We start from the raw sequence: 21,027 nt of genomic DNA, 5'->3' as shown, positions 1-21,027 counted from the left end.
CAAAGCTCCTTCACACATTATACATTGAAAGGGACTGTCCCAGCTCCTGAAGAGGACAAAGAATGAGGGACTTCTTTTAATCCCCTTTATGGATCTTTATCCAATTGATTTCTTCAAGCTCTCTCACTCTGAATAAATTTGAAAATGGGAATAGTGCAATAGTAAGCTCTAAATAAGATAAGTTTAAGAACACAACATTTTCTCATCAATAATCATATATATATATATATATATATATATATAAGGTTGCTGAAATAGGGGATTCACTGCCTAGAGACAACTACATCTTCCTGTCATTGTTTCCACATATTATCTTCTTTTTTAGGTAAGCTAAACATGCACTTAGTCAGTTTTGAACCCACAACCAAACCTTCCACTGGGAGAAGGTGCCATTTAAGCTAGAGATCACTAGCCAAATGTTACCAACATCCATATCATGATTTAAGAGCTCCCTTCCTGTGAGAGGATATGCCCTGAGCATGACTATTAGTTTGGTTGAATGAGATAGATAATTTATTGCTAAAAGTCATGGTATTTGTAGATTTTGGGGTGGTAAGTTTAGGAATAGATATGAGACTGAGTAAGATAACAAATACCATCTCATTTGTCATACTTCATTGTACTGTCACCTGTGTATCATGTGAATGCATATTCAATGGGCTCCTTTGCTTTGCTTATGTTTTCACACATTTGATAATATTTATTGGATTACCATGGTCACCTAAAAATCTATTAAGCTTATCTAGAAGAGCCTGCAATTTGTCCATGAGTAATTTGTACAAGTGGCCCAATTAGGTTGATGTTATTTAGCTCTCTCATTTCTTCCATTATATTGATTACTTACATATGCACCTTATCCTCTATTTTTCTTTTTCAAGCCCAAGATATGCCAATGTCGGAAACGAGTAACTATCTCTCTAGTTATGATGGCCATTTTTGTGACATTGACAACTGATCATTAGGACTTCCCCGAAACTTCATACATTTGGTAGGAGGTTTTATACTTGTCACTATTGGTCGCTAGTAAGTACCATATCCAAGTATTGGCAAAATATTTGTGTTGTGCATTAAAGAACCAATTCGTTGTATTCTTGTTTATGTGTTGTATTGTATTGTGCAGGATGATGACCATGCATGCAAGTTCTTCAAGTGGTTAGACACCAACATTTGTTGTACGTGTGGCGCAGCAACAACACCTATTGTTATCGCCAAATTCAAGTGATTGGAGCATGCAGTGGAAGTTGCCAATGAGGAGTAGAAGTAAGCACACGCCCTGACAGCCGCAGCATTGGAAAGGGAGAGAGTTGCAAAACGAAAGGTTGAAAGAGCCAAGGCTGCACACATGATTTCTGAAGAAAAAGCAAAGAAGTTGACAATAGCTCTAGTAGTATCTAGGTCATGTTTCTAGTATTGCTTATCTTGTCTACTAGGTTTGGGGAAGTCAAAATCAGGCATATGTGTTTGCCATAATGGGATGTGTATGTATGTAATAATACAGACTTGTACTATTACATTTGTTTTGTATGTTAATTGTACTATTGCAAGTAACAGTTTATGATATGTATGAAGTTGTACTTCTTAAAACAATGTGGAGACGTTTGAATTTGTTCGATAATGTTAATGGCCAAGTTAATGGAGATTGTAAATTCTGTTGTTGTATATGTGTGTCTATATATACATACATACACACACACACATATATATATATATATAATATTTATCTATCTATATATACTTTGTCAGCAATTGATAGTTAGGGTTCTTCATGTCTTTAAAACAAATTCAAGGTAGATATTGTTTTTTTTTTTTTTTAAAGTTCCTGGTAGATTACTGTTGCAATCTTACAATCCATTGAGTTTTATCTCTTGTTCAGATAAGATTGGAGTTTATTCAGAAGTCCCCTGTAATCTTGAAATCTACTGTTGCAATACCCATGAATTTCACATGTAACAATATATACAAATGCATAAATCAAAGGTATTACATTCAAGTTTTGTGAGCCATCAGTTCTACTTACCAAAAATAAATCACCATAAAACAAAATGGTATTACATTGAAGTTTGTGAACCATCAGTTATGGTCCACACAAAAAAATTACCATAATGTTAATGGTATTTTCAACCACACTAATTTCTATTGTGACAAAAATAATAGTCACCATAATCAATTAAGGGGAATATAACTTCCGTAACAACTTAAGTCCTACGATGGACGCATCCTACATATTGATGTTGTGATATTGTCACGAACTTCTTTCATCTCAACTTCATCCCAGATTGAGATCATATGTGCCATGGCACCGTAATGACCTCCCTCACTACGTTCATATGTGCCCCGTGCAGATCTGGAACATTCAACGTCATTTTTTTTATGTGCTCTAATGAAATTGTGAAGAACCATGGTAGCAACAATGATGCGACATTGAGTGCGTAGATGAAAGGGTGGCATACTTCTCAAAATTCTCCATTTATTCTTCCAAACTCCAAAAGTTTGTTTTATGATCGAATGAAGTGATGAATGGAGATAATTAAATTTCTCCTCTGAACGATACATCTCTTCACCTCACTGAAATTCAGGGATGTGGTACCTCTCCCCCTTATATGGTACGAGGAAGCCTCTCTTCATAGGGTACCCTGAATTAACAAGATAATGCTTTCCTGCAAATGATCGCGTTTAGTGCATTAGTATTTTCACTACATAATACATACTTTAATACTGTAATTAAACTGCATATTTACAAACCAGCTAAAGGTTTTGGGAAGTTGTTACTCTCATTATTAATGCAGCTTAAAAATATTTTTGTGTCATGCACTGACCCTTCCCATCCAACACATGCAAATGTGAATTTTATGTCAAAATCACATGCACACATGCCTCTGTACAGGTGTTGTTCATTAACTAGTACGACCACGGGGACGTGGACCCTATCAATCGCACCAATGCAACCCTAACCATTGTCACAAAAATACCATGTGAAATGAAATATGTGGTATGAACATAAAAATAATTTGAAAAAAATCAAGTCAAGATGCCAAATTCACAAAGTACCTTGAAATGTGGCCAATATCGATCTGAATGCTGAATATGTTCTGGCACGTTACAAAATGTACGATTAGCAGGCTTGATAATGTCTACTGCCATAATGGTGGCTAACAATGTAACTACCATGGCCATGTGTCGTTGCACTGTCTCACCTGAATGCTAAAATCTATCATGTACTACTCTGTTACCCGAGGCAGGACCAAGTACCACCAATGTCATTGCCACAAACTCTTCCAAGCAAACTCTTCTGGTACCGTTATATCCATATTGAGTGCGCAATGTATTACAAAATTGTCGAAACACATGGCTTGACATTCTTAAGACATTGCGACATTTCTGCACATTTTCATTTAGTGTACACTGTACCCATTCATACCCTGTTTGTATATTTGTATGCATTGGTACTTTGGTCATATATGTCTCCACGTAAGCTACACATGCACACGCAGCTATATATGCTGCGAGTACAATGTCATCGCTTAGGTTGAAGTCTACGTCCCTACATATGTTACTGACTACAATTGCATGTACAAAAAATATGGAATGATACTATAATATGTAGGCTAAAAACAAGTTGTTAAACTTTATTGAACCTTTATTAGTACTAGGCTCAAACTATGGTGGTACCAATAAATTAACAATCCTAAAGCCTAGGCAGCAGTCTAATGTCTATAAAGTACCCTCACCAACTCATGCAAGTAGTGTGTTTGAATTGAATCATTGTCATGTGCTTCCATGATCTGATGGCTATGCTAATCAACTAGTTGCCAAACACCCAAAATAGATACCCCACTTAAATTTGGTTTGGATTGGTTAATTTTAATATGACCATATAGAGCTAAGCATATGCTTTCACGATTTTATCCAAAATTACTAAAAAATTTATACTCACATCTAGAGGGGAAAGTATAGAAACTCATTGTTGCTGGGAATCACTGGTGTTGGGAATCAGATGAGTCCTTTTGTATACCTTGAGACTTTTTTCTTTTTTTGTCTGTGGAAAGTAAAGGATAGTGGAAAATATGGCCTAATTTGAGACCTTTTGGAAGATTTAGAAATGCCTTATTTGACTAATACACACAAATTCACTAGTCAATTGGATATAAAGCAATACAACAGGAAAGAAGAAGAATTAAAGAGAGGCTAGCAGGGCTGTGTAGGGGTTGTGTGAAAAGTAATCTAACTAAATTAGGTGGTATATGAAAGCTTCAAATCATTATGTACAAACAAGGTTCAGTCTGCCTCCTAGCCATAATGAACAGTTTAAGAAGCACCTAACAATTTAAGAACAGCTCAACATGTCTATCAACGTATAAGCAAAGAAAAGAACAAATACATATAAGAGATGTATAATTTTTGGAATTGAAAATCGCAATCCACATACTTACTGCTTCTTAAAAAAAAAAAAAAACACTCCATATCATAATGCCCATTGTTATGAAATGACTTTTCATAGTGAAGATGCAATAGTGCACTAGAAGTAAATGCCATATTGGGCCTTTTGTATGCATATTAGTTATTCATAAATCCCATGCTTATGACTCCAAAGTAGGATAAAACAATATTATAGGTTTTACTAAAAGATGCAAATGATGCAACTGAGTTATTTATTAGAACCAAGCTTTGAATTTTGAAAGCATTCATTTCTATCCACTAACACTACCTAGTAATAACAAACACATTAATCACTAACCTTTTAATTCTTCTTAACAGAAAAGAAAGCATACAAATGGAATCATTGTTTCCAAAAGAGCATAAACCCAATGCTACCAATATTTGATCAAACAATATGAGACATTCTTGAGGGATTAATGAAACCAAATCAAATGATACAGCTAAGTATACTTCTAAAGTAAAGCAAACCAATTAACAATCAATTAAGCTCTAAACTAATAATTTCGAAATTTCATTGCAGAAGCGGGGAAATGATATGTGAATTGAATAAATTAGAACATCAAAACACCAAAAATAGATCAGATGTGGAGCTGAAAAAACCATAATCAAAATAGCAAATCATGGTTGATTAGAAATGTCCAAAGCCTCATTGAAACAAATAACATGGATGAAGTAGAACCTGAAAAGTCCATCACCAACAAAATTCATAATATAGCAAACTCTTACATTATCAAATTAAGGAAATATATTACATCTATGAAGAAACAGAATTTGAGTAAACACATGTTCGATACATTAAAGTACTCCAAAATTGTACAAGAAAGACCAAAAACTGTTTTGTTTTATTATTTACTGGAAAGCTCATTTTGCTACTAGATGTATAAATTTCACTAATCTTTACAAAGAATTCTTCCTACTTTTCATTTCTTGCTTATCAACAAAGTCAATGATAAAGAGTGGGACATACATAAGGACAACAGATTAAGCTATGTGAAACAATTGCAAATTACCGTGATTGAAGATGAACATATCGGTTCATTTTAAACAATGGAAATCAAAAAAAATTGAAAAAAAAGAAAAGAAATGAATTCTCACCACCAAAGTCTAGCTTTGACGTGAGTTTGGAAAGTTCATTAAAAATAATCCTGTCAACATAAACAGTATAGATTTTCAATAACTGATGAGAACAACAGAAAAGTGCTCAATGATGTGTCATTATAAATTTATAGAATTCGATTATTAGCCATACATATAATATGGAATGATAAAATTAATGCACAGATAACAATCAGCATAAGTAAGGGGAAGCATCTGTGCGTGTAACTTGTATAATCTTAACCACAAGTTAAGCAAATCAGGTCACGGCACAATCAATCAATCGGCTGATTAAGCTGATCCCTCCACAGGGAAAAAAGAAAGAATGTTCATTAAAAAACATAATAACAATTATAAACACTAGTAGAAGAACAAGGAACAAGTAAGCATACACTAAATGACAATTAATTAGTAACCATTGTCTTACATACACACCCATGGTAAGCATGGTTTCTGCCAATAAAGAAAGAAAAGAAAAAAAAAGAGTGCAACAAGTACATAAAGAAAATCTGATTACTACAACACCAAGCCTAAGCAACCCTATCGAGACAATCCCCTTTCCTTCAGAAAAAATGAAATTGAGGGTTCCTTTGGTACTGCATCTCTAACCACTTCAGCTGGATGTCTTTGTCATGAACAAGTGCTACAAACATGTTCCTACCCTCTACTTTTTCCAAGAAGAAGAGGGTGTTGAACATATAAAGGTGATCACCAGATTGAACCCCAGGAAGACTTAACACCATGTCCAGAATTGCTTTAAACTCAGTAGCTGTTGTGGAAGCAAATGGTGTACGAGTACTTACACTTCTACTTTCAACAATAACATTTGAGATGCTCTTCCAAGAGTCGGACATCTTTTGCACAACTGAACATTTTTTTTCTTGGTTTCTTGCAAATTTTCCTAAAAAGGTGGACACCACTTGCCAAGCCTTTCCCCTTATTCGCTGTCGATCTTGCCCTCGATAATGATGGGTCTTCAACCTCCATTAGGTCAACATTCGTAGAGGGTTGACATTAGGGGTCAACAAGTTCTTTACTATCAGCGGAGTCCCTAGACCCTTCGGTGCTTTCCTCTGGCATTTGACCACTCGTATAGAATGTATTTTTTTCCGTTGCAACCGTGCCTCTAAACATGATGTCCATGGAGTCAAGATTCGGCATACCTTTTTTTTTTTTTAAGGTCTTGCCTTGGGACATGCCTACATGTGGACAACCAGTACTTAGAACAAAATATAGTTGTAGACAATGGAGTTCTTCACAATTATGTAAAGTGAACTAACCACAATCTTTTGGGTCCACCCCTCATCACTGGCATCGAGCTTCCCAATTCTAGAAATAATACCCAACCTAGTCTCATGCTTAAAACACTCCTTATAATCCTTCCAATTTTTTCTCAGATGATCCCATTTGTTTTTAAACTGCTGGTGAGTCACCACTTTTCCCATTTCACCCAACTACTTAATCACTACATCAACCCCTTCCCTTTTCAAAAATCCTCCCTTCCTCTTGCCCTCTAGGACTTGAATAGCACACAAATCACAAAAAGATTTTAGTTTCACTGGTTCTTTTTAATCAATTCTTGCATCATTACCACCGTCCTTTGATTTACCCTTACCCATTTTTGCTACAACTTCCTTCTATACTCATTGAGGCATTTCAACAAATAGTTTGTGTGCATATCATGATCGGTTACGCATGCCCACATGAAAAATGCAAATTAAACTCACATAGTCCAAATACAACATAGGTAGGAAGAGAGACACACAAAATTACATGTAGGAGAGAGAAACCCACATACTAGTGTCATGGAAAACACAAAAACTACACACAAATGTTGAACACAAAAACCACACACAAACATTGAACACAAAAAACCACAGATTGAAGCCTCATGGAAAACAATATAACCACACACCAACAGATCAGAGAGTATGAAAAGTTAGATATAACTTACCCATGAATGTAGAGACCCATAGTGGCAGCAACGATGTCCCAAGCAGAGAGAAGGTGAGCTCAAGCGAAGGAAGAACAAAGGGGATTGAGTGGGTTTGTTCCACGTAATGGGTTTGCAATGTAGGTGTTTCCTCTGTTTTGATGGTTTATTGGTTGGCGGGTAGGTGCAATTCATAGATTTGGTTGAGGATGGAGCATTGAAGACATCTGCCATGGTAGTTGAGAGAAAAGAAGAAAGAAACCTGGAGAATGCAAAAATAGCCGTTGGCCTAAAAGCTGCGTTTTGTGTTTTATTACTCTGCTTCTTCGTGGGTCATATTGTGTGTGAACAGTACACGTACACAGTACAACGTGGTTGTGTCCATGAACAGTAACGTACACGCCCAACTTTTAATGAAACGATGCGTTGAAGCTGATTTCATCCATGCGTTGAAGTTAAAGAGTTGCACGTTTATTTTTACGCACTGTAGCGTGGGTGCTCATGGTTTGTAAACGCAATAACTGAAACGTAATGGAGAAAATGTAATCCAAACGCTCACTATATATTGTATCTATCTATATTATATATAAGAGGATTCTCCTCCAATTGAACATTTATATGGTTCGAAAATATCCTTATTAATGAATGGTAATTTTATTTAGAACTATAGTCATGAATGTCAAAGAACAAATTTCATTTTGAATTCAAAAAGAAAAGTCCTAATAATTATGGTTTTTTTCCCTCACGTTCAAAACAGAAAAAAAATTACAGTTATTGCTTATCTCTAAAGTTTATCTTTTTTACCTATTTGAAAATTAAAATATATATTAATAAATTATAATAGATGCAAATTATTAACCTTTACCAAAAAAATAAAAGAGTTCTAATAATATTATAAGAGAATTTTTGGAATATTTCTTGAACTTTGCTGTTATGCTGACGTTTCATATTCGAAAGCTTGTAGTTAAGGGCATATTTGGTTGATAAGAATTTCAAATCTTAAAAAAAAAAATACAAATTCATGAAACTCCCTGTTATGGGCATATTTGGTTGATGAAATCCTATTGTTCAAATGACCTTAGATAGGATCAAGTTACACGCGATGTAACTTTTTGCAATGTTACATCAATGAATAACTTTTTATTTCATATTTTAAACATTCATCATTAAATTAAATATTTTCATTTTTCTTATTATGCACACTAATTTTTTTATGCTAATATGCACGCTATATCTTGAGTCAATTAGATATTATTTATAACCTAATCCACAAACTCATGTTTTGAGTATAATTTTAAGCAAATGAAACTTAAAATTTAGATTTCTTTTGTTTTTTCAATGAGATAACTATTAATCTATGATCATTTTGAGCAAATATAGAAAATATAAGGAGGTAATGTAATACAACTGTTGATTCATCAAAATGCTCTCTTAATGAAAAGTTACAAAATAGTATAATATTGATCAAAATTGCATCAAATGTAACTTGAACCTAATCCACCTTGAATTAGAATATATGACCGAAAGGCTAGAAACAGCATGAGTGGACTGTTTGGTCTTGATGAGGAATGGCCAAGGACATGTTAGAGGAAATTTAGAGGAGAAAATAATTCAACACTTTACATAAACTAGAAAAAGTTCCTTTTTTGGTAAAAACAAAAAGAACTTTAAACAAAAAATGTTGGTGTCTCCTACAATGTTGTGTCATGTGTGAGTGTTTCCAATGTAGACATGAACTAAAGATGATGATGTTTTAAACCCAAGCACTTATGCCAAGAATCCGAACAAGGAATAAAAGAACAAACAAACACATATAAGGAAAAAAGATAGCAACAAAACTAACATTTTCCCCAAATTCCATAAATATCAACCCTAAACCTTAATAGCAAATCCAAGCAACAAGACAAGCAACAAAGTGGCATCATTGCTATTAAATACACTCTTAAAAAAATTAAGCCAAAATCTCAAAGCATTAATGAAAAACAATCCAAATTTACGAACTTTTTTTAATAAATTAAAAAATAAGTTAAGTAAAAATAGCCTTACATAGGATTTTGGACCAATGGATCTAATTTAGCCAAATATTATCTATGATCTAAAAGGATATAAGAGGAATTTTAAATTGAATTTAGTTAGACTTTTGAAAAAATACAGTCATTAAAAAGTTCACAAGGACCTTATATTATATGATCTAAAAAGATATGAGAGGAATTTCACATAATAAGAAATTAACACAAAGCACAATGAAAATTTTAAATGTAAAAATAGATACACATTGATAAAGTCTTAACAATCAATAAGTAAGAGTAACTTGAAATCATATTTCAGTACAGCACTTGAAAGACATGTTTTGAACTAGATTTTTCGTAGTGATAGTTAACTGTAAAAATTAAAACACTTACAAAATAAATACATAGAATAACCAAAACCTAAAACACACAAAATAGTTCAAAAGTTGAGAATTAAAAAAAAAAAAAAAAAAAACTTACCTAAGAGAAACTGAGAACTAAAATGAGTGTCCCTTGTTTTGCTTCTTTATAAAAGACTTCTTTTGACTTAATATCTATACATGAAAATTTAGAAACAAATAATAATAATAAGTAAAATGAATTTATTTAATCATATATAAATACATATGCATAAGTTACAACTTGCAAAACATAAAAAATAAATAAAACAAAAAGCGTGAGGTTCAAGAAGGATTCTATGGAAAGACTATCGGTAAATATATGTGTGTGTGTGTGTGTTTTGAAATTTTAATAATAGATTTTTAGTTGAAGTAGGAATTGAATTTCAGAAACTTAGATGATAAAATTGTAACTAAATTAAATTATAATTAAATCTTATACCTTGATTCGACGAAATATATCCTAACAATTGATAAAATAATTTTTTAAAATAATTAATAAAACGTAAGATGCAACTTGAGGGTGTTAACTGTAATGTGAGTTTTCATATTTCAATTTAGATTTTTTTTTTCTTAGGGAAGGAAGCTAAAAAAATTATAATAGACTTTTCATTTGAATAGAATTTATATTTATTAAATTTAAATAATAAACTTTTATGTAATTTAAACTATTGTTAATTTTATCCTTTAATATGAGGAGATATATCCTAACAATTAATAATTAATGAGAGTAGTTGTTTTTTAGGAAAACATTTGTTAGAGAGAGAGAGAGAGAGAGAGAGAGAGAGAGAGAGAGAGGTATCATATAAATTTATTAACACCTATGAATCCATATAACATGTATATCCTTCCAATACACACACATATGCGTAAGTTGCAACTCAAAAAAAAAAAAAAAAAAAAAAAAACAAAAATATGGGGTGCAAGAGAGATTCTATGGAGAGACCATTGGTGAATACATATAAGTTTTGAAATTTTGATAATAAATTTTTATTTAGAGTAGGATTTAAATTTCTGAAAGTGATCCATGTTGCATGTTTTGTTAAAACACTTATTGTTACTTCATCTAAAGAAACCGATAAGAACAAATAAGTTGTTGTCTCTACCAACTAAAACTTAGATGCATGCAACATGTTGCATGTTTTGTTAGAATACTTATTATTACATTATTTAAAGACATTGATAAGAATAATTAAGTTGTTGTCTCTATCAAGTGAAACTTAAATTCATATTGCATGTTTGGTTAAAATCACTGTTTTAAAAACCAGACTGGACCGGCCGGTCCGACCGGTTCAACCGGGAAAACCGGTGCAGTCCGGTCCGGTTAAATGTCTCAAAACCGGTCAACAACGGTCAAAAACCAGGAAAAACCGGTCAAAATCGAAAATTTGGAAAAAAACAGTTTGATTCTCGGTTCGGTTTTTTAAAACCATGGTTAAAATACTTATTATTGTTTAATTTAAAATGCATATTACAAGTTTTGTTTAGACACATATTGTTACTTTACCTAAAGAAATTAATAAGGACAAATAAATTGTTATCTCTATTAACTGAAACTTAAATACATGTTGCATATTTTGTTAAAATAAGTAATGTTATTTTATCTAAAATGTATGTTGCATGTTTTGTTAAAAAACTTATTGTTATTTTATCTAAAGAAATTGATAGGAATAAATAAGTTGTTGCCTACTTGTCTCTATCTTAAAAATTGTTTTTATCCAAAACATTCCTGTAATTTATTAAAGCCACTTATTGTAATTAATCTAGTGAAGCCACTTGTGACAACTACGACTTCTAATCCATATACATACATACATACATATATACATGTATATATTTCACTTTGTTAACTATTTTCCTCTAATTGTAATTAGTAATCATTCTCAAAAAAAAAAATGTAATTAGTAATTACACATTTTTATTGCCTTATATCTAAATCAGATTGCGCTTTTATTTTAACTTATAAAATATTTTTCCATTCTACTTTTTCATATTGTTAACTTTTTTTTTTCTCACATCAAAACAGCAGTAGCAAGTGCAAATCGAATCCAGATCCGCTTTCATAGTCATCTACCTAGATAAATCGCACCAACCTCTTGAAAATTTTAAAATGTAACAAATAAGTTTATCCTTACCTTTTTAACATAATGTTTCATTTAATGAGACTGCCTATATAAAAATTAATGGGCTTATTTATGATATTTATAAAAAAAAAATGCTACGTCAACAATAATTTTACAACATTACTTACCTGTCACTGTCGAGTTACAAAATACAACTTAAATAATCTGACTAGGAAAAAGAAAACAAAAATCTGACTAGGAAAAGAAAACAAAAATAAAATAAAATGAGAATACAAAACAAAGCAGATTTTGGTGAGGAGGGAAAGAAAGGGTTTTGTAGGAGGAAGAATCTTGCTCTCACACACCGGAGGCGGAGGTGGAGGTGGAGGCGGAGACGGAGACGGAGACGGAGGCAAAGGGCGGAGGCAAAGGCAGAGACAGAGACGCTCACTTCTTCTCCCTGCCGTCGCACATCGTCGTCGCTTCTCTATCTTCCTCAAAACGGTGAGACCCACATATCTTTACCTTTCTCAGATTTTGTTTCTTATTGGAATACTAAGTTGTGATTGCAATAGAATTAGCAAATTCCAAGGTTGAATTGGAGTATATATTTTTATATTTTGTTAAATTAATTAACGGAAAAAAATCCGGTGGGTGTAGTAGTTATGGGGGTTTTATTTAAGGAATTGTGTATTTACTTGGATTTGGGCATGAAACTATAAATCACATGTTTATGTTACTATCATCATGTAAGACCAGTTCAATTTCTGTTCGGTCTATATTATAATAAGAAATAGCTTGTGCCCTGAATTTCCTCTTAGTAATTTGCAATATGTGGTTCTTTCTGTTTCTGTTCACGGGATGTAACGAAAGAAGGGAGGGATGAGAATGTTAAGGATTGTGCTTCTTCCTAAGCTGAAACTGAATCACATGAGGACATTCTTTTCAAACCTAATCTCTTAACTGAATTTAAGTTGTCCGGGAGTCAAGAGGCAAGTTTGAACCTATTAATATTGTTTGTCAAGATTATTGGATTCTAAATTTGCTAATTTTCAGCCAGAAAAAAAAAATGAAAAGAAATATCTGATATGTTTTTTGGCCCTTTGCCTTCACCAGGAGATAGCAGAAGATGTAGAAAATGTAAGTGAGTTCATATCTTACAAATGTTGCGCTTCCAAAGTGTGTACAAGATCTTTGCACGCTTGAAGTTTCACCTATGGATGGACAAACATTAACTGAAGCACTCCATGCTCATGGAATTGATGTTCGCTATATTGGAAAAGTAAGCATTTGTGAATGCTTAAATATTAGCATATAACTATGGAAAATATATATAAATCAATGCCTGAATTGAAATTTATTATTTGTGTTAAAGCTGTCATGTTCATAACCTTTATATCTCTCTGCAAATGATTGTATTACTTTTGACATGTGAGCTTTGCTACAGGTGGCTGATTGATGGGACAAAACATTTACCTCATTTGTGGGATCTTTGTTCTAATGAGATTGTTGTTAGGTCTGCAAAGCACATCCTCAAGGTGGTAAGCATAATCTAAGCAGCTTCTACTTTATAAATGATTTTACAAAATGTATACATTGTTCCCATTAATTCCACAGTTTCACCGCAATAATTAGCAAAGAGGTATCGCATGTTACCATGTCAATTGTAAAATGTGACATCTTTTTCCTGCCGTTGGTGTTAGAGATAGACACCATCAACTTTGCCTACAAGAGGGCGGTCTAGCATAACTTGCACACTTGCATGTGGAAACACATTTCCTGTTCACATCCACTCTTCCCTTTCTATCCTGATTAAACCGACTCCATCTTGAGCAGGATGTTTTGAGAGATATAGAGGATCATGATATTGCACCAGCTATAACACATTTCTTCAACTGCTTTTTTGGAAGTGTTCAAGCTGTTGGCTCAAAAGTTGCTGCCAACAATATGCAGTCCAGAACCCAGAAAAAGGTATGTGTCACATGGATCAATAGTTTCAGGATTTTTTTTCTTTTTCTTTTTTTCTTTTTTTTTTTGGTTGTTACTGCTTTTCAGCTTTGAGCTTTTTGTGAGCTAACTCTTGAGGCCATATGTTCCCTCAGTTTGTGGTCTGTCATTGTAATTTTCCAACAATCAAAGCAATTAAGTTGCATCTTTTTCTTCAGAACCCTTTCTTTCCCTCCTCACCGAAATCTGCTTTGTTTTGAATTCTCATCTTATTTTATTTTTGTTTTCTTTTCCTAGTCAGATTTTTGTTTACTTTTTTCTAGTCAGATTATTTAAGTTGTGTTTTGTGACTTGGCAATGACAGGTAAGCAATGTTGTAAAAATGTTGTAAAATTGTTGTGGACGTAGGATTTCTCATTTATAAATCTCAAGGGTGTAAGTATCATTTCCTAAAACGTTTAAGGAAGTTTCATTTTGTAAAACGTTGGAGGTGGTTGGCATAATTTCACCTACATATTATTAACACAAATACAACATTTTTGTATCTACTTTTTTGATGATCAAAAAGGAGGGGGTGGGGGCGACCATATATGGCTTACCCCCCAAGATGTGACCTGATAGGGGCACCCTCCGTTAGGGAATATTAGATTGAGCCATAACTACTGTGATCGGGACGCCACAGACCTCACCCTAGCATCCCAAGAGAGCCAGCAGAAGAGGCGCAAAGCATGCTAGGAGCTCACCTCTCACATGGTATCCGCCACGACTTGAACGAGGGACTTTGTACATGCTTGCGGGATCTCACACCAACTGGGCCAAGGGTGGGGCACATTTTTGTATTATTCTATTTTGAAATGGTCCAAAATATTTTCAAACATATCCTGACACTGAGACATTAATCAAAATAAGTTTAAATAGTAAGGCCAAATAAATAATAATATATTCAAATAGATAAATTTTAGGTGACATTGACATTTTAAATTTTAAAATGGATTATCCATATGCCACGTAACTTGCTTTTTTAAACAATTGTTACTATGGGGATTCAAACTTTAATATTCTTCATAATAAAGACTAAGTAATTTCACTAAGTTACAAGTTTTTTGTCTACTTTAAAATATTTAGATTGAGGATAAATAAATAAATAAATATATAAATAATATACATTTATTTATTTGTAAAAGAAGACCTTTTGAGAGAAGAGGTTAGTGTTACCAAACATTAATTTCGACACACCCATCTCATATAGGTCAAATTCTAATATTAAGCTGTATTTCACATCAAATTTTTTTTTTTAATATATAAAATAGAATTATACTCTAGCTTAATCTAAGTGTATATGTATGTAAAGCTCTCTCCTGGAAACTTGAACTTCGACTTTTGCCCCTACACTCCACAAGCACTTATACTTGTGGAGTGACCATTGCACTAAGGGTGTGCAGTGGTATTTTACATCAATTCTAAGTATGACATGAAAGTAATTTTTTTTTGTAAGACATTAATTAGGGGTTTTCGGTTAGTGAGATAATGATAAGGGTAACATTGGATAACACTGCCAAAAACCTAGGGACTGGCTTTAAACAATTGAATTTTTTTCGTTGTTAAGGATAAAAGTTTTTCTTTTTAATTTTTATTAACTTAGTAAGCCCTTTTGTAGCATGGAGAGAAGGCAAGGAGGGATCCTCCAATCAAACTAAAGGGCAGCCATCATTGGCTTGTGCACCGCTTTCTTGTTTACTAGCAATAGAGCATTCATATCAATCTCTTGTAAATTATTTTTGTCTATTTTAGTAGAAGAGCTTACTTTTTCTATTTTACATATTTACTTTTTAAAATATTTCTCATTAGATTATTTATTTTGCACAATATTTTATTAAAAATTTAAAATATCAATTTTTCTTGATGTTTTTAATTGCTTCACTTTCTTTACACATAACAACCATCATCCATTCTCTTTCTTCACCTTCGAGATACGTAAAGAAAGAATAAAAAATAAAAAATAAAAAATAAAATGAATAGTTTTAGTATAAATTTACGTAGTTATTGTAACAACCATGTAATTTTCCACAACTTTAGATGGCTCGATGTAGGTAAATTTTGAGTTTGGTTCGCTAAAATGTGTTACTTTTTTCTATTATAAAATTACTGATGTAACATGCAAATGCTGTTAGAATGTTAAAAGTTATTAACAGTTTTCAAACGATGTCACATAGGGAATATAGGATACATGTATAATGATATGCAGTATAAAGTCAATTGTAAATTACAAGGGAATACAGACATTTGTTTCTGTACAGCACACAGGAATGATATAATCATATAAGACATTAATGAAGTTTCAAATCCATTAATGGATCCTTCACCGTGGCCTAATATTGGAAATTGATAAGCCGGAAACAGAGATACAATCAGGATCAGTTTCGTTGATATCAGCGAATCTACCCATCGAAAAGGCAGGTCGTTCAGGTGGGCTAAGACTCACAGTTTCACTTTTCAACATTACAACCACAGCTGACATTGTTGGCCTATCAGATGCATCTTCTTGAACACACAAAAGTCCAATTTGTACGTGTCTTAGAAATTCATCTTTATTGAATGAGTCAATCAATAAAGGATCCATTAGCTCCAACGCCTTTCCTTCATTCCATAGTTTCCATGCCTGCACCATGATTCAATGCGTTTATAGACAATTTTTTACTGCAATGTGAACCTCAGAAGTATGGTCTTGACTTAAGACAAATAAACTTACATATGCTAGGAGGCTAGAAGCATGTTTTGATTGATGGAAGCCAGCATTTCTCTTCCCTGATATGATCTCAAGCAAGAGTACTCCAAAACTAAACACGTCAGACTTAATAGAATATATTCCTCCCATAGCATATTCTGGAGCCATGTATCCACTATACAAAATATAGAGAACAAATAATTAGTAAAGCATTTGCATTCTTTAGGATTAATACCTATAATTCTCATCTTTTCAGCTCTTTCATTCATTTACTATATGGCATAGTATGAATTTCTTTCAGAAAGAGTACTTCATTTTTAAACATCTAATTGACTCTAAGGAATATAATTGAAAATTATTTTTAAAAAAAAGTGTACTTACTATGTCCCCACTATTGTAGTAGTATTAGTTGCGTCTTCATTTCCTGCAAAGATCCTCGCCATTCCAAAGTCTGAGATCTTAGGATTCATCTCATAGTCCAACAATACATTGCTAGCTTTTAGGTCCCTATGAATAATTCTAAGTCGAGAATCCTCATGAAGATAAAGAATTCCACGTGCAATTCCAGTTATTATATTAAGACGTCTGCTCCAATTGAGTTGTGCATGATTCCTTGGATCTTAATCATCAAAAGTTGAAAGAAAATCAATAGCTTAAATGAAGTCATTATTGAAGTTAATGAAATTTATTTAGTAGTTTTTCCTATATATGAAGTTAATTCAAGAGCTAAGAAAATATAAAATTGTGAAGAAATTAACGAACCAAAGAGAATCACATCTAGGCTATTATTGGGCATGAATTCATAGACAAGTAGCATTTCCTCTCCATCTATGCAAAACCCCAGAAGCCTGACAAGATTTTTGTGTTGAAGTTTCATTATTAGTAGAACCTCATTTGTAAATTCCTCTGAACCCTGCTCAGAGTAGCATGAGAGCCTCTTAATTGCTACTTCCTTTCCATCACTTAGTATGCCCTACAAAAGATAATTGGCTGTTTAACAACTAGTCAACATAAAAGTGAAATGGATAATGCTTCAAATTGTAAAATTAGAGATAAAGGATGGACTTTTCCCTTTTATTATAATCATCATTGGTATTGCTTTGTTTAGTGCTTGTTTAAGAGAGATTATTTTTATTGACTTATCATGCTTAAAAATAAAGGAGACAAAAATACAATTATATCTATAAAAGTAAAGCTATAAAAATTGTACATAAGTCAATAAGTTGAAAATAAACTTTTCCAATTGAGCTCTAAGAAACGCTAATAACCTTGTAAACAGGACCAAAGCCACCTTGCCCAAGCTTATTTGAATCACCAAAGTTGTTGGTAGCTGCTTGCAGAGATGCCAAATTAAAAAAGGGGAACTCCTGAGATTTCGATTCATATTTTCCTTGAAAATGCTGGTGATGTAAGTGTAAGTTACTGGAACTACCAATGTTTTGAATCATTCCATGTTCTAAAATTTGCTTCTTCCCTGGATTGAAAGGCAGTATCATAAGATAAAAGAAAAAGTAGAAAATTATAGAGAAAATATATATATATATATATATATATATATATATGAGTTATATATTTTTGTCCTTGAAATTTGGTTTAGGTTTGAGTTTGGCCTCTCAAATCTAAAACAATTAAATTTGGTCCCAAAAATTTCAAAAGGGGAGCAGTATTCTGGTCATTTCATCTATTTTTCTGTTTGGGTGACTAATGGGATATAGGATACCCAATTTTTAAGAGGTCAACTCAAATCAATCATGTATTTAAAGGATTATATATAAATAAACCAATCTTAAGGGACCAAAATTGAATTAACCATATGTTTAAGAGACTAAAATTGAATCCAGCCCATGGACATGGGTCAAAATTGTTTCCTTTTGTAAAAAAATTTGGGGCCAAATCTAAATATTTTGTCCCAAAATCGAACCTTTCCAAATTTCAGGCACCAAAACTATGATTTATTCTAAATGTATATAATTACATGTTTTTCTTACCATTTTTATTCATCATACGATGGTAAACATAGGAACCCAGAAGGACTATCACCAAGCATGCTGATACAGCAGTAACAACTACAATCATCCACAATTTCATTTGAATACCTGCATTTGAAAGTAATCATTTGCAGCTAGTTATTGATTGTCACTTGTGAATATTATAAAATAAAAATTGGTGTTATTGTTTGCAAATACTTACCTCCCACTTGTGAAGAACCAGGAGAGTTAGGTGTGCCTCCATAAAAGGAATACAATTCATATCTCAAGAAGCAACTACGACTAAGAAGTCTTGCACCAACGGAGTAATAGTAGACCCTCAAAATATCTGCTGTAGCACTCTGAAGGCAAAAATTACAGTCATTGGCAGACAGGTCTCTAGTGCACTGTACTAAAGCATAGATTGTTTTGTCTTGAAAGGCTGCTTCTCCAGTAGCATACATGTTAGCTGAAAGCTTGAAAGCAGCCTGATAGGCAAGCGCATTCAATGTCACGTTCACAATAGATTTGAACAATTCTGGTTGTGAATTATTCTTCTTGTTATCTAAGGGAATATTTCCTGTGATATCTAATATGCCAAAAAAACTTTTTTTGGAGTAGCGCAATTGACATATCTCCTCCCATACCACTGCTTCTGTTGTACTTGGACAAAGCTTCAACATATCGTGTGAAGCCGTAGTTATGCAGTCGTGACAGCTTTCGTTTGTAACATAGTCGAGGCACATGTAGAGACCATAAACTCTATCTGTGTCATTGCCAGTGGAGGTATTGTAGAATTTGGAAATGGAAGCATTCGAGGATAAAGAATGGAGGATATTGTTAAGATTATTCTGAAATGGACTAGTAACTGCATAGTTACCAGTGTCTGAACAATTTTTATATGGAGGGTCAGCATAGGCCAGATCCCATAGGAGGGCAAGGAAGACAAAGAGCATATGCAATTGAAAGACTTTTGGAACAATGTGGAATTGAACCATATTTCACTTTCTGAGTGTTTTACTTCGAAATAATGGAAATCTGAAATTTCTCTAGCTATCTATATACAGTAGCTGAAGTTTTTTTTGTTTTCTTTCTGTTACACCTTAGGCTAGAACTGGAAAAATAAATACCATTCTTGGATACTTGGAGTCTCTTTAAATTTAATCAATGACCAATTTCTTATTAGAGCTCTTATGCCAACATCAAGTCAATCATTGTTTTAAATTCAACGTTAGTTTGCCAATTTATTGAGTGTATTGCAGAAAAATAAAGAATGCATTATTGACCTATGAAAGCAAATATTCAATGATAGCTAATCCAATGGGACTCTTATTTCTTATATTATTCTACGGTATTTGTTATGTAACTACGGGATGTGATATGTCATTGTTTTGAACAATGACAGTCAAGGGAAAATTTCCTAGTAGTATAAAACAATCTTAGCCATATAAATAGAAAATGGGAGGGAATTGTAGTTTCGAGGAAGGTGCATGTTTGAAAATATAAATTTAGTGTTCCATAGATTGTCTGACTTTGAAGAACGTTTCATTGACATCAAGCAATAAGCATAAGTACTTCGAGACTTCCAAGTTCTGAACCAGTTGGACAGAAATAGTATTTATTATACACACACTATTATACTTACTTTTTGAATTAAAATCGTGTGTTAAAAACACAATTTCAATACTACAAAGCTAACAACCTGATAAAGATTTATAGATCTCGATATATTAAAAAATTAGGGGTTACTGGTTTGTTTTGGCTTCAAAAATAAACAGGCATAGATTCCATATATAAGGACAATTTGCAAGAATATTGTTATATTTTTCTTTTCCTCCCATTGAGACGAGAGCACATCATAGAGGATGTGGAGTAATCTTTCATCCCAATGACTGGTATATAACACTAGGAATCATACCTCATGAGTAGGGGTGGAACTAAAATTTTATGAATGGGGGCAAAATAATAATAAATATATTAAGGGTAATTTATAAAATTAGAAAAGTTTGGGTGGCCATGGCCCCCCACCCTTCTAAGTGAGTCCGCCCCTGCTCATGAGGTGAAGATCATTAATTAGTTCTGATGGGTAATTAAAAAAAGCATATATCATCCATAAGAGTCATACAAGAGATCCACATCCAAGATAGTCGTCCAAAAGAAAAAGAAAGAAAAATAGTAACATCAAGGAGCCAGGTCATCTAAAGGAAAAATAGATCGTCTACATACAAAAGACCATGGACGACTAATACTTAGTGAAATCTAAGGTGTTTTTTGCAAACCAAGAATAGTTGTACCATGTTCCACTATTCTGAGATAGAGTGAATTATCTTGAATTTGCTCAACTGTCTCCACTAAATACACACATCTCCCATGATGTTAGTGGTACCTAATAAGTAAACTCATTCCAAACTCTCTATAAAAGGGACCAAACATCACCAAACCAAGGTATGCAT

The 21,027-nt window shown here is 33.0% G+C and overlaps 1 protein-coding gene and 1 long non-coding RNA gene across 3 annotated transcripts; one reads left to right on the top strand and one right to left on the bottom strand.

The window, feature by feature from the left end:
• The first annotated feature begins 12,800 nt into the window (after positions 1-12,800).
• Positions 12,801-14,022, top strand: LOC142633644 (uncharacterized). 2 transcript variants are annotated; one of them, XR_012843948.1, is made up of 4 exons: positions 12,801-12,927; positions 13,052-13,217; positions 13,383-13,473; positions 13,772-14,022. It is a non-coding gene; the product is annotated as an uncharacterized LOC142633644 (long non-coding RNA). The 2 variants fall into 2 exon arrangements; XR_012843949.1 differs by having other exon boundaries at positions 13,383-13,476.
• Positions 14,023-16,173: 2,151 nt separating this feature from the next.
• LOC142637401 (cysteine-rich receptor-like protein kinase 10) lies at positions 16,174-19,572 on the bottom strand. The gene is made up of 7 exons (XM_075811674.1): positions 18,798-19,572; positions 18,596-18,703; positions 17,876-18,081; positions 17,370-17,580; positions 16,989-17,226; positions 16,632-16,782; positions 16,174-16,541 (listed from the first exon to the last, which is right to left on the bottom strand). Exons 1-7 carry the CDS (start codon positions 19,570-19,572, stop codon positions 16,242-16,244), a joined length of 1,989 nt encoding a protein of 662 aa, XP_075667789.1. The 3' UTR covers positions 16,174-16,241.
• Positions 19,573-21,027: the final 1,455 nt, after the last annotated feature.

The sequence above is a fragment of the Castanea sativa genome, chromosome 5 (assembly GCF_040712315.1).
Source record: "Castanea sativa cultivar Marrone di Chiusa Pesio chromosome 5, ASM4071231v1".
Taxonomy (NCBI): domain Eukaryota; kingdom Viridiplantae; phylum Streptophyta; class Magnoliopsida; order Fagales; family Fagaceae; genus Castanea; species Castanea sativa.
The sequence above is the reverse complement of the archived record's forward strand: the minus strand, read 5'-3'. Positions and strand labels throughout refer to the sequence as shown.